Source organism: Sebastes fasciatus, chromosome 3 (assembly GCF_043250625.1).
Source record: "Sebastes fasciatus isolate fSebFas1 chromosome 3, fSebFas1.pri, whole genome shotgun sequence".
NCBI lineage: Eukaryota > Metazoa > Chordata > Actinopteri > Perciformes > Sebastidae > Sebastes > Sebastes fasciatus.
The window spans coordinates 32,346,878-32,360,546 of record NC_133797.1 but is presented as its reverse complement, the minus strand read 5'-3'; the positions used below and the strand labels follow the sequence as shown (position 1 = coordinate 32,360,546).

General features: G+C 45.2%; 1 protein-coding gene across 5 annotated transcripts in view; it reads right to left on the bottom strand.

The window, feature by feature from the left end:
• Positions 1–432: 432 nt before the first annotated feature.
• LOC141764800 (microtubule-associated serine/threonine-protein kinase 1-like) overlaps positions 433–13,669 on the bottom strand; it is a 74,937-nt gene continuing 61,700 nt past the window's right edge. For all 5 annotated transcript variants that reach the window (XM_074630363.1, XM_074630364.1, XM_074630365.1 and 2 more), the window contains 8 exons: positions 10,909–11,072; positions 8,101–8,345; positions 7,584–7,841; positions 7,262–7,494; positions 6,630–6,752; positions 6,182–6,318; positions 5,388–5,575; positions 433–5,096 (listed from right to left, as the gene is read on the bottom strand). In XM_074630363.1, the coding sequence (XP_074486464.1) occupies positions 3,379–5,096; positions 5,388–5,575; positions 6,182–6,318; positions 6,630–6,752; positions 7,262–7,494; positions 7,584–7,841; positions 8,101–8,345; positions 10,909–11,072 (3,066 nt within the window). In that variant the 3' untranslated portion in view covers positions 433–3,378. The remainder of the gene's footprint in view (positions 5,097–5,387; positions 5,576–6,181; positions 6,319–6,629; positions 6,753–7,261; positions 7,495–7,583; positions 7,842–8,100; positions 8,346–10,908; positions 11,073–13,669) is intronic.

The window sequence follows — 13,669 nt, the reverse complement described above, 5'->3', positions numbered from 1 at the left end:
TTTTACTGTGCTGTATCACCAAGACAAATTCCTGTTGTACATTTGGCGAATAAAGAGATTCTGATTCTGATGTGCACAGGTTTAAAATAACCTCATTAGGCCTTTATTCCCATTTGACATTCTGCCTTGTGAAAAACTGTATTAATTATTTTTTTTCACGTTTTTCCCCCTGTTGGTAAGTAGGCTAAGCCATGCATGTGAGCCCGAATGAACAAACATAAATGGAATACAGCCACAATCAACTTTATTTTAGTAGTTACATCTGCCATGACATGTAAGGGTTTTTTTTCTGTGAAAATTATTAATTAAAGGATGATTGCCTGCATGTACTGTATCTAAACAAGTGTTTACTGTGATAACATAATATAAAATATTCTGCTGCAGCATTGTTATTACAGATTATAGTCACGAAAGAGTGAGAGGCGGCAAGTTTTGGAACAAATCTCAGAATTTTATTCCACATACTGCACTTCAGGTGTCTGCATTTGAATCACATCTATCACAAACAAAAATGCCCCATGGTACAAATAAATACACTGTCAGTGAACAGAGAAATGTGGAATGTTTTTATACTTGGACTTTTGTGTTCATTTGTAGAATCCATACTCGTTTACAGTATATTTTCTTTTTCTTAAAAGTAACTTACAAACAATACCAGCAAATGAAGATTTTTTTTCTTTTTCAAATAAAGTGCATTTATACTACTCTCTCTGTCAATCACAAAAAGAAAAAAGAAATTCTCTAACATGTAACACTAGTATAGACACCACTGATTGGGAAAAGGCCTGAAAGTGGGCATAATAGCTGTATAAGATTACATGAGTTATTTTTCTTAGTCAGGTGATCAGAGCTGACCTGATTACTCGTTTATTACATTAACATATAAAAGAACTCCTTGCTATCAGTAGAATATATAAGACAGGATATTATATTAAAAATGTTAATCCCTATTCCAGAAGATATAATTAACAGTCACGTGAAGAACACAACAACAGAAAAGGAATAAATTCATGTTTCAAGTGTTCATTTGATAATTACTGCAAATATTTTGTCATTAGAAACATAAATGCATATTCAGTAACCCTATGGCTAGTAACATCCATTCTGCAGTATTTTAGTGGTCTTGGCTTCATTATAGAAACTCCAGCAGATTATTAATGAACATTTTATGGAAACCTGTTTAACAGCGGATGTTTTGAACCACTGGAGGGCAGTAGTACAATGCCAAATAAAAATAACTCCGGTTGGTGCATGGGACTTTCTAATGGGGGTAAAATCATTAGTACACCCTCAAACATTGTTAGATTCGAGGATGGACTGCCAACAGCATCCTTTTAAATAGAAAAATCAATCTTTATTGCATTAAAGATGCATTAAGAAATGTTTTTCTTCATATTAATGCTTGGTTATGTAAAAAGATCTGCCAATACCACAAAAAACAACTTCCCACTTTGTAGCTCTGCATAGCTTTTAGTCACTTCCAGCTCATTGTTTTCGCTTTTTCAGACGAATAAAAACCAAAACAATGTTGCCAGCGGATGTAAAACAATGAGCAACCATTTCCCTTTTGGACAAGAAATCACAATTCGTCTTTGAATTTCTGCCTCAGTGTGAAGTTGCTGTTGTTGGTTGAATCAGTTTACATTTGTAGAGCTCAGAAGAATCAAAGAAAGCGACGCAGGAAATGAAAGACGGATTAAATCGTTTAACTCGTACTTTCTTTCATAAATCAGCCAGTAGAAGTGTAGTGACAGCAGTCCTATCGCACATCTGTAAATTATTTGCATGAGATTATGTACACTGGATAGTTACTGAGGATGATCTACTAAGGAGATGAATACAACCAGTGGGAGAAGAGTTGTTTTTCCTGTGAACATTTTATCCTTCTCAGCACTCTTGTTGAGATTATTGATTCAAACACCTTTATCAGTATGTTACATAGCAAAATGTGAGCTTTACATGAATCAATCTAGTACCTAACAACCTAACACAGCCATTCTGATTATACTGCAGATAACCTTGTTTTTACAGCAACAGGTTCATTGTGATATACTGTACCATGCCCATATCCACACACCCTATCTTCGCTATAGAGCCCTTTTGACAAACACATTACAGTATGCTACATCCATGACTGCCTGCTTTTCCTGTTTCGGCTCAAAACAACACATGGGTTCACTGTATATGTGCTTACAATTATATACTATATCCACATAAGTTATCATCACTGTGCCTTGTGTGATTTGTTAATAAAGTCGCAGAGCGTTCAGCAAAGCCTGTAACTGTTGCTGGATGCTAACTGCTGCCTGTTTATTTCCAGTTTGGTTTCGGCCATGACCCTTGCTGAGTCAACCGTGCTGAGTGTAATTACCCCATGAAAACACACACACATTCTCACACACTTCTTAACTCACTCACTCGCATCCCAATTCATGAACCACAGGGTTTAAATGCATGAAAATCAGCTGCTGACACTGCTGCCTCCTGTGGCAATGAGAGTGTGTGTGTGCATGTGTTTGTGTGCAGGCTGCAGAGGGAGGAAAAGGGGGCTGTGGTGGCCCTCCTGCGAAGGGGAGATAAGCGCTGAGCCTGAGCTCTGTCAAACACGCTTCCCTCTGCAGGAGGACACAGCCTTCAAGAACCACCAGAAATAGACCCAAGGTGGCTTCACATACACACACACACACACACACACATATACACACAAACAACCCTCTGCGACAGACAGAGCTAGACATGACATCAACTGACAGAGAGCCTGCTTTGGCTTTGTCTGACCGTGCACAGCAACTCAGTTAACTGCCATGATGAAGAAGAAATGAGCTTAATCATCTTGTTGCGTGCTGTAGCCACACCGAGGCTGCCCTTCAGTCGTGTTGTTTGATGCAAATATTAACAATTTGACTGTAACTCAGTTCATCATTGTCTTGTTTGATAAACGGTAAAAGAACAGAGGGCTGGTTGAAAGACAAAATAGAGTGACTGGATTTTGGTATTCACAGTTTTCAGCATGTTTTGATCTGTAAAGCACTTTTTGACCTTCTTGTACCTATAATACATGTACAGTACATACCATATGACATGCGTTCACATAGACACATATACATCTGATAAAGTGTTCCACATGACATTAAGAGTCTTCTTATTAAATACTTTATAATAGAAAATCAACAGATAATGCACCTTTACAGTAGATTATTTCACTCCTGGTTTTAAGTTAGAATCAGTCAATGATTGGAATCAATAAATAACATTTTATATACTCTGAAACTGGAATGTACATTGTTTTTAAGTGCTTGACTTCTGTTGCATTGTTCTTCCAAAAAAGGCATTTTTTTTTTTTTTTTTACTAAAGTCCCATTTAGGGACCCCATGGGGTCACATTTTTGACTGGCTGCTACCTGTTGCAGCCCTATCTAGCGGTGAACCAGCAGGACTTTGGGTCACCACCGCTGCCCCAACAACCACTCGACCTCCAGCAGCACCTCCTACTGTGCCTCCCTGCCTCTCCTCCGCTGCCTTAGTCTGCTGCTCTTTGCTCTTGGACGCCTCCTGGGAGCCAAGCTTGATTGGCCCGAGGACGTTTTTGGCCACGGTGGTCAGCTGGCTGACGAAGCTCATCTTGTCGCCGGGGGAGACAGGCCGTGACTTACAGAGGGAAGGTCCGCAGAGGGAGGGGGTGACAGAAGTCGGGGAGGGAGAGGGAGAAGGCGAATGCTCCTCCACCACTTCCAGGCGACATTTGTCGTCCCAGTCGAGGGTTCCCCGGTAGCAGTTGACCGGCCCGAGTCCTTGTCTCATCTTGCCCAGCGAGAGTGGCTGCCCATGTGGGGGGACGACGGGAGCGAGAACGCGAACTGGGAGTTTGGGGCTTTTGGAGCCAAAGTCTGGAGTCCTCGAGTCACTGCTCTCTGCTACAGCCTTTCTCAAGCTGTCCCCTATACCTGATGGTTTAAAGGTTTTGATCATGCTCAGAGGACCTGCTTTCACCACCGCGTTGATGCCGATGGATTTATCCGGTGTAGAAGCAGAGCTCCTGGTGAAGGCAGATCCAGGTAAACCAGGCCTACTCTTGTTGTCTGCTTCCTGCTTTGGTTCAGTTCTGCCCCATAGCTGCTCCTGGGGATCTTTACTATTAGATAACACACTTTTGGCTGCCTTGTGGTCTTGCTGTTTTGAAGATAAATCTGTCGGACTCTGGGGGATCTTTTCAGGTCCCTTCTGACCACCTAGACTCCCTGTTGTTTTGGTAGGGGTGCTAGAAGTTGTAGCTTTAGTGGTTTCTGCACTTAGTCTGGAGCTCTGGCCAGCCTGCGAGCTGAAGGCCAGCTCACTTGTATGAGGTTTTCTTGTTAAGGATGACTGGGATACTGTTGCTCCAAGGCGACTCAATCTCTCCAGGACTGTCCCGGTATCAGTCTCCCTCTCTTTCTCCCTTTCCCTTCCTCTCTCCCTCTCTTCCCTATCCCTCCCAGCCAGAAGTGTTTCCCTGCTGAGCGGTGACTCCTGCCTCCCTAGTCTCCTCACAGGCTTCAGGACGCCGGTCTCTGGGTTTGTAGAGGATGAGGGAAGGGGTGGAGGATTTGGAAGAAAATTTTCCCCATCTGTCTCCAGCAGGCTCTGGAGCCCGAGCTCACAGAGGAAGGCATCCTTACGGTACTCAGAGTGCTGCACCTCCAGGCTGTGCTTCCTCAGCGGACCCCCAAGCCCTCCTGTAGAACTGGACTGGGTCAGAGGCGAGCCCAGCTTCTCCGCCGACTGCACCCGTTTGAGAAGAGGCGATCGAGGGGGTTCAGCGCTCTTGGGCCTGGGACGGACCACCGGTGGCGAGGAGTGGAGCTTGACAGGAAAGGACTGGGTGGTGTTGGAGCTCCCCACGGTGTGGCCGGGCAATGGCGGAGGCGAAGACTGGGTGGGGGAGGGTGTGTGGGCGAGCGGGGACAGCGGGATGTTACCTGCAGACTTACAACGGGCAGAGCGATACTGACGGTGGAGTTTAGGGGAGAGGCCATGCAGGGAGCTGGGCCTCATGTGCTGAGAGGGAGCGGGAGAGTTTGGAGTGCTGGAGGCTGGAGAGCTGCTCTGGGAGGAAGCACCTAAAGGAAGACGGAGAGCAGAAACGATCAATTAAGATAAAAAGAATCCCAGAGGAACAGACACACTTTTGATTAATAAGCAAAGAGATTTGGGCTTTTAGGGCTGGTACAATTTCTGGCTTTAAAAGCTCACTTTCCTGGCCATACGCTGTGTTGGAAGTCAATTTGGATAACTCCCAATTCTATTTTCTAAAAATATGTCTAGTTTCTAGTCTAGCTTTGAAAGAAATATTTCAAAAGTGAATTGACTTTGAAAACTTGTATGTGCATTGTTTATTTCCAGTGTCCTACCCAGGTATGAGGGCTCAGGGGTGGAGCGGTAGCCCTGAGTCGGGGACCGGGCAGACAAGCTGTGAGTCGGGGAGCCAGGAAGACTCTCACTGGAGGACAGAGAGCGATTCAAAGAGGACAGGCTGCGGCTGGTGTGCAGCAGATTGGACTGCTTTGTGATCTTACGGAACAAGGAGTTACGCTTCTTACTGCTGGACAGACAAACAAAGAAAAGATTTTGCCATTTTTACCATTTCCAATAGGTGTTTTACATGCATTTTCTGCATGTTATGTTTTGTCCAGTCACAATGAGAATCAACTTGCAGAGACAAGACGATCCATCACAGTGAATCGAAAAAGCATGAAATTCATGAGCTTGCAGTTGGAAGGATGCAGCAGCAGAAAGCAAGGATGTTGAGACAAGCATAATTTACATGTGTTTGCTGTACACCAGCTGAGTCTCAAGTGTCAAATGTTTACTTGCAACATCACTGATAGCTGATAAAAGATTTCCCCTAGTATACCGAAAGGAATGGAAACTAATGGCTAATTTGTAATTCATAAAATCAACCTAAAAACTATGACATGCTCAGAAAATGGTCATCAGCAATATAAAGTATACAGTAATTGTAATTAATTGGCTAAAATGTGCAAAACCACTGCCACATGGATTGGGAATCACCAAATAAAAAAAGGAGTTACTGAGCATTTCGCTAAGACAAAACAAACAAACTCCTTTACTATTGTATTTTACTTCACGAGACAAGACATCATCTAAGACATCACTGTCGTTGCAGTGGTGCAGGTGCTCCTACCTGTCCTGGCCATCCTTGGCCACGGTCCTCTTGTTTCGTCGGGCCATCTTACACTTGTAGCTGGCCTTGCGGGCAGGACCCACTTTAATGGAGGTGTTCTCAAAAGGCGTGGTTGTCACCGTCACCTTGTTTCCACTCTACACACATCAATGGCATTCAGTTATTTCTACATTGATCCATATAATTATCCACTGTCAAGCTTAAAAACCTAAAGAAAACTATTTATCTTTATTTACCAAATGAATTAGCAAACTTAATGTGGATTTGGAATAACTGAAGAGCCACTAAACTCAGAGTTACATCGGAGCTGCAAGCACTTTGTGTAAGTACCTGAATGGCCTTTCCTTGAAACTTATAAATAGACTATTAAGTGGCCTTTTATTGACAGAAATAGAAGAATTACAAAAGAATATTGATATTATATAATATACAGTATAATTGTGAATACCTTGAGGATGAGCTCTACCACCTCAGTGTGAACCAGACCGTGCACAGCCTCCCCGTTGACGTGGGTGATGAGGTCACCGGCACACAGGCCAGCTTCCTGGGCGGGGCCGCCATCCTCCACATGCTGCCAAGTTACAGGAGTTCATCCCAGGTCAAAATCAATTACATGTAAACATTCAGAGCGCAGAATTTAGATATTAGACAGTATTTTGAAGGACGAATGAAAATTAATCTTAAATAAACCTGAACATTTTCAATTCAGATTGTCTACATTTGTGTTAGATTAGAGGAAAGCATGAATTATTTCCCCTATATTTTGGCTTTAAATGATACTAGTAATGTTTGTTATTATAGAACAACTGCAACAGGATGATGAATAGCACATTTAACTGGTGAAATTTGAACCCCTCCAAAAAAATCAATCAACTCCTCAACAGTTTTAGATCTTGCTGAAATATCATCCTTTTATGCACTGTTTTTTCTTATTCACTGATCCCTGTTTAATGCCGCCTGAACTTTCAAATAAACAATCAAAAGTCACAGCACACGCCATCCCTCTTTATGTGAGGTCACTGACTTCAGCTTCAGAACAAAACATCTCCAAATAGTACACACTACTACTAAGTTTCTCACCCAAACAATGTGATGCACGCTGTAGATATCGCTGTCTCCAATGTAGACCCTGATGGCCCTGAGAGTAAAGCCGTACTTCTTTCCAGAGCGATGGATGGTGATGGGGGAGCGCAGCACGCTGACCGCCGGGCAGAAGTCTCTGCTGGGTGAAGAGTCACGGGACGACGGGTTGGAGGAGAAAGAGTGGGGAGACATGGGGCTGGCCAGCGGAGAGAAGCCGCCATGTTGTTCCACTGGAGAGAAATTAGATACTGTATTAGTGTGCCACAAAGTAGTATTCCCAAAAGGATTTCATTCTGTTGTTTCCTTGAGCCGCTCTCACCGGATGGTATGATGACAGACAGCGCCGTGGCAGAGGCTGACTTGATGACCTTGTTTCCAGGTCTGGAGTTGCGTTTCTCTCCATCACCAGACATCTGCTGATGGCGTGCCCTGCGCAGGACCAGGTCGTTGGTGGCCCGGGGCCCCAGAGGGTCATACAGCGGAGTCATCACATCACGACCGGCTGCTGCAGGACCTGGGGATAATGTGGCGATGGCCGTGGTAACTCCTGGTGTCTCTCCATGTCTAGGAGATTTGTCTGAGGTAGGCGGAAATTACAGTTATTTAAGTTTAGAGGGGAAAATATTAATGTTATGAATTGTCCAGCTGCCCACTGACTCAGCAGTAGTCATCTAATGAGGTATTACAGGCTGATCTTTCACCTCCTCCACTCTTACACAGCCCTTGCTTTCTCTGTCTGCCTTATTCTTTATCACTTTCCCAACTGCCCTCTCTCTTATTTCCTGTCCACCCTCATAACCCTTCACTACCTCAGAGTCTTCACCCTGCTAACACACCTGCTCCGTTGATCTCCTTCAGACTGTTCCTCTGCTCCAGGAGGCTCGGTGAGGGGACGCTGGTCCCATCCAGCGAGGTTCCACGGACCTTCAACGGCGCCTGGCGGGACAGGAAGTCTGGCTCACCGTCTAAGTTTGAGGCAAAACGGTGTGTATCCATCAGTGCTGAGAAGCGTCGACGAGCACCAAGAGGAGGGCTCGAATCCCCCTCCATGTAGAGAGACTCTGAACAAGACAAGCGCTTCCTGCAACAGAAGGACACAGAAACACATACAGTATAAGACAATGCAAACAGTGTCTTCTCTGTAAGAATCCATGATCCAACAAGACTCAGTCTACAGCCATGCTAGCAGCTCAGTGAGGCTGTACTTATGCACAGTGCTGCTTTGAGCTTAATGCTAATGTAAGCATTGCAATGTTCACAATGACAATGCTAATATGCTTGTCAGTGCCTGATGGTTGTGTCTAGAAGGTAACCCCTAAGTTACGAAAACATGCGAAACTCTCGCAAGACTCGCTGACCTATCCTAAATAAACCTCGGTTGTGTCTAGAAGGTAACCCCCAAGTTGCGAAACTCTTGTGAGTTGGTTAAGGTTGGGCATTGAAAGGTTGTCAGGCAGCAGTCTCACGAGGGTTTTTGCACGTTTTCCTGCTTACCATGTAGCATGTTAGCATGCTAACATTTGCTAATTAGTACCAAACACAACGTACAGCTGAGGGTGATGGAAATGTCAATAGTTTTGCAGGTATTTTGTCATAAATTAAGTTACGTATTGGACAAATTTTGACCTGATGACGGCGCTAGATGAAAAGTGAAGCCAGAGTTATTACAGTTCATCCTGAGGGGGACATGAACGGGGGTAAAATTTTATTGAAATCCATCTAATAGTTGTTAAAAAATTTCACATTAAAACCCCCAAATTTGAACATCACTGGCACACTGGTGAGCAGGATTGATCCTCTGGGGATCATGAATGTCTGTGCATAATGGCATGGTAATCCAACCGACTGACATTGCCATCTCAGGAGCTCTGCTGCTAGTATGGCTGAAACGATTAGTTTCATTATTTCTTTAATGGTACCATGTGGAGTTTTTGGCTTCAAGTGGCGCTATGGAGCAATTTTTACTGCTGTACGCCGTTTTGTTTGTCTTGTACACTTGCACGGGGGTGACGCAATACACGTTCCTGACAATGGTGTCACAGTATCCCACTGATCAACAAATGTAGATAAAGATGAGGCTGCTGGCCCCGATGGCATCCCTGCGCAGCATTGTCAGGGACATCTCTCACCCCGGCCACAGACTGCCTTCCTCCCCTCTAGGGGGGTCTACAGGACTCTCCTCTCCAGGACCAGCAGGCTCAGGAACAGCTTGTCCCCCTCAGCGGTCACCGTGCTGAGACTGCACCAAGGCGACACCACCCCCTGGACCACCACCTCCACCCAGCCCTTCGGACACTGACTGCTGGCTCACACACTACTTACACTATATACACTCTCACATACTCATACATTTTTTACTACTGTACATACTGAACTACAGAGTATTCATATTATACCACTGTCTATACAGTACAGTACATCACAGATCTATAGAGTATGCACCATATTCATATCATTCCTCCAGCTGTTTATTCTGTATATATCGTCTACTATTAGCCTTACTTGTACTTACACTCTGCACTGTATATTTTGTACTTATAATGCCTACTGTAACTGGTGCACATGCTCTACTGTTCATACTATATATATCTTGGTGAGTCACACTGAATAAAAAAATTACTTTTGTTAGTTTACAAGCTCCACAAGGTGCCTTTAATTAAAGAAATGAAATGAATGTAATGAGCTGAGGCCAAAAAGTAATCATAGCTAGCGAGATACTGATAATTCATACTTGATATGGGAGAGGGAAAATCCAATATGTGAGGTAAAAAATGATGAGTCACCTTCACCTCATCAAATTTTCCAACCACTATGATTGCATAATGTATATATGAATTATTTTATTTTACATGTGAATGCAGAGAGATTGAAAACCAGATGTATGCTTCCTAATGATTGAGTTGAAATGAAGTTATGGGAAGTAATAATCTGTTTCTGCTGTATGCTCTCAGCCGGAAATGTGTCGGTTAATAATACGTGGTCCGGACTCTTTGAGAGCTGAATTATGTTTAATGAATCTAAATCCCAGGATGACAGTAGATTTTTCATTTAGGAGGGCTAAAAAAAATAAAAAACCTTCATTAAAGGTAATGAGAGGTCTCTTTTTCAATCCAGTATGAATTATCAGTATAAGAGCCAGACAGATGTTGACTATAACAGAGGACTAATAACTATCGAGGGTACAAATACAGCAGTATTAAACCACCTGTGTTCAATAGACTTAAAAGAAACAGTAATTATCCTTTTGTGTATCTTAATTGGAAAATTACACACAGGATTTGAGTGAGAAAAAGCAGCCACATATCATGAAAGAACTGAGACATCAGAGACATATTGGGTTCCTGTGAGTCATATGAACCAGGCTATTCCATTTTCCTACTTTCCAAACTTTGCAGAGGTGGGATCTGTTGCCTGTTGACTCAAAGTGAGTGTGAACTCTCACACAAAGTTCTTTTTATACAAGAAGTGTCAGCAATTGGTGTCAGTGAGATAGAAGTTTTTCAGGCACACTGGGGTGTGTGACAGCTAGGCTGCAGAAAGAGAGAAAAACCCTTCAGGGAAGCACCTTCTGAACACCATCAGTCCCATCTGAAGTACACCGATCACCCCACCTCATTTACATCTACAAGCCCTCATTCACTCACATCTCGGGGGATCCGGTCCTCCAGCTCTTGTCTCTCATGCTGAAGCTGCCCAGGCTCTCTCTCTTGGTCACCTTGTCCTCCCGCGGGCCCTTGTGCTCCCGACGGGACACGGAGGTCGTAGCTTTCTGCTCCAGCTGAGACAGATGCTCCATGCTGCTGTACACCTGCAGGGGGACGCCGTCAGATCAATCAGCATTTGGTCCGTTAGTAGTTATTAACAGCTCTGGTGAGTGGGGGTTACAGCTATATATTCTTTTGCTGTAATTATTTCGGATATCGGATGTTTGCTATGCTGATTTCTGCCACATAATAAAAATATATATATATATATCTAAGGTATTCAAAGCTTTGCAGCGTGGTGCGGTGCTACAGACTGTCATGTTCTTCGTTCTGTTTGTCTCCATCTCCCCCGTTTCAGTGCTGCTGCCACAATACTCGACACACATGCACCTCTGCACACAACAAACAGTGATATCCGTCTGAGAATAACCAATAATTATTCATATTGAATATTATTAATGAATAATGTTGAGGGATTATTTCTTATTTCATGGGCCATTTTGGGGATATATACATTATTACATACTTATATATTAAAAAACAAACAAAAACCGAAGCATTCAAAGTATTTGGGTCAGCCCTAATATAATGTATATATATATACAGTATATAATGTATATATATATATATATATATATATATATATACGGTATTTAATGTATATATATATATACAGTATATACAGAATATATATATATATATATATATATATATATATATATATATATATATATATGTATATCAATATACCTCTCCGGGAACCATCACCTTAACGTGGTGGAGAGGTTTGTGTGTCCCTATGACCCTGAGGGCTGTGTTGTCTGGAGCCTCGTGCTCCTGGTAGGGTCTCCCATGGCAAATTGGTCTTAGGTGAGGGGCCGGACTAAGAATGGTTCACAAAAAACCCAATGACGACACGAGGCAGAGGAGGAGTTACCCGGCCCGGAGGAAGCCCGGGGCCCACGTCTGGAGCCAGGCCCAGACGGAGGGCCCGTCAACGAGCGTCTGGTGGCCGGGCTTGCCACGGAGCCCGGCCGGGGATACCCCGAAAAAGGAACGTGGCACCCCCCTCCTCTCCATCCTGTGGGCTCACCACCTGCAGGAAGAACCGCTTGGGTCGGGTGCGCTGCCACACGGGTGGCAGTGAAGGCCAGGGACCTCGACGGACTGGACCCGGGCGGCAGAGGCTGGCTCTGGGGACGTGGAACGTCACCTCTCTGTGGGGGAAGGAGCCGGAGCTTGTGCGGGAGGTGGAGCGCTACCAGTTGGATCTGGTAGGGCTTACCTCTACGCACAGCCTCGGTTCTGGAACCGTACTCTTGGATAGGGGTTGGACTCTATTCTTCTCTGGAGTTGCCCATGGTGTGAGGCGCCGGGCGGGTGTGGGGATACTCACAAATCCCCGGCTGAGTGCCGCTACGTTGGAGTTTACCCCGGTGGACGAGAGGGTCGCCTCCCTACGCCTTCGGGTTATGGGGGGGAAAACTCTGACTGTTGTTTGTGCGTATGCACCAAACAGCAGTTCGGAGTATTCGGCCTTCTTGGAGACCCTGAATGGAGTCCTGTATGGGGCTCCAGTAGGGGACTCCATAGTTCTCCTGGGAGACTTCAACGCGCACGTGGGCAACGATGGAGACACCTGGAGTGGCGTGATTGGGAGGAACGGCCTCCTTGATCTAAACCCGAGTGGTCGTTTGTTGTTGGACTTCTGTGCTAGTCATGGATTGTCCATAACGAACACCATGTTCGAACATAAGGATGCTCATAAGTGTACGTGGTACCAGAGCACCCTAGGCCGAAGGTCGATGATCGATTTTGTAATCGTATCATCTGATCTGAGGCCGCATGTTTTGGACACTCGGGTGAAGAGAGGGGCGGAGCTGTCAACTGATCACCATCTGGTGGTGAGTTGGGTCAGAGGGTGGGGGAAGACTCTGGACAGACCTGGTAAGCCCAAACGCGTAGTGAGGGTGAACTGGGAACGTCTGGAGGAGGCCCCTGTCCGAGAGATCTTCAACTCACACCTCCGGCGGAGCTTTTCTGGCATCCCTGTGGAGGTTGGGGGCATTGAACCCGAGTGGACGATGTTCAAAGCTTCCATTGCTGAAGCTGCGGCGGTGAGCTGTGGTTTTAAGGTCTTAGGTGCCTCAAGGGGCGGCAATCCTCGAACACCGTGGTGGACACCGGTGGTCAGGGAAGCCGTCCGACTGAAGAAGGAGGCCTTCCGGGATATGTTATCTCGGAGGTCTCCGGAGGCAGTTGCAGGGTACCGACGGGCCTGAAGAGCAGCAGCCACTGCCGTGACGGAGGCAAAGCAGCGGGTGTGGGAGGAGTTCGGAGCAGCCATGGAGAAGGACTTTCGGTCGGCACCAAAGTGCTTCTGGAAAACCATCCGGCACCTTAGGAGGGGGAAACGGGGAACCATCCAAGCTGTGTACAGTAAGGATGGGACACTGTTGACCTCAACTGAGGAGGTAATCGGGCGGTGGAAGGAGCACTTTGAGGAACTTCTGAATCCGACCAATACGCCCTCTATGGTAGAGGCAGAGCTGGAAGCTGATGGGGGACCATCATCAATTACCCTGGTGGAAGTCACTGAGGTAGTCAAACAACTCCACAGTGGCAAAGCCCCGGGGGTTGATGAGATCCGCCCAGAAATGCTGAAGGCTCTGGGTGGGGAGGGGCTGTCTTGGATGACACG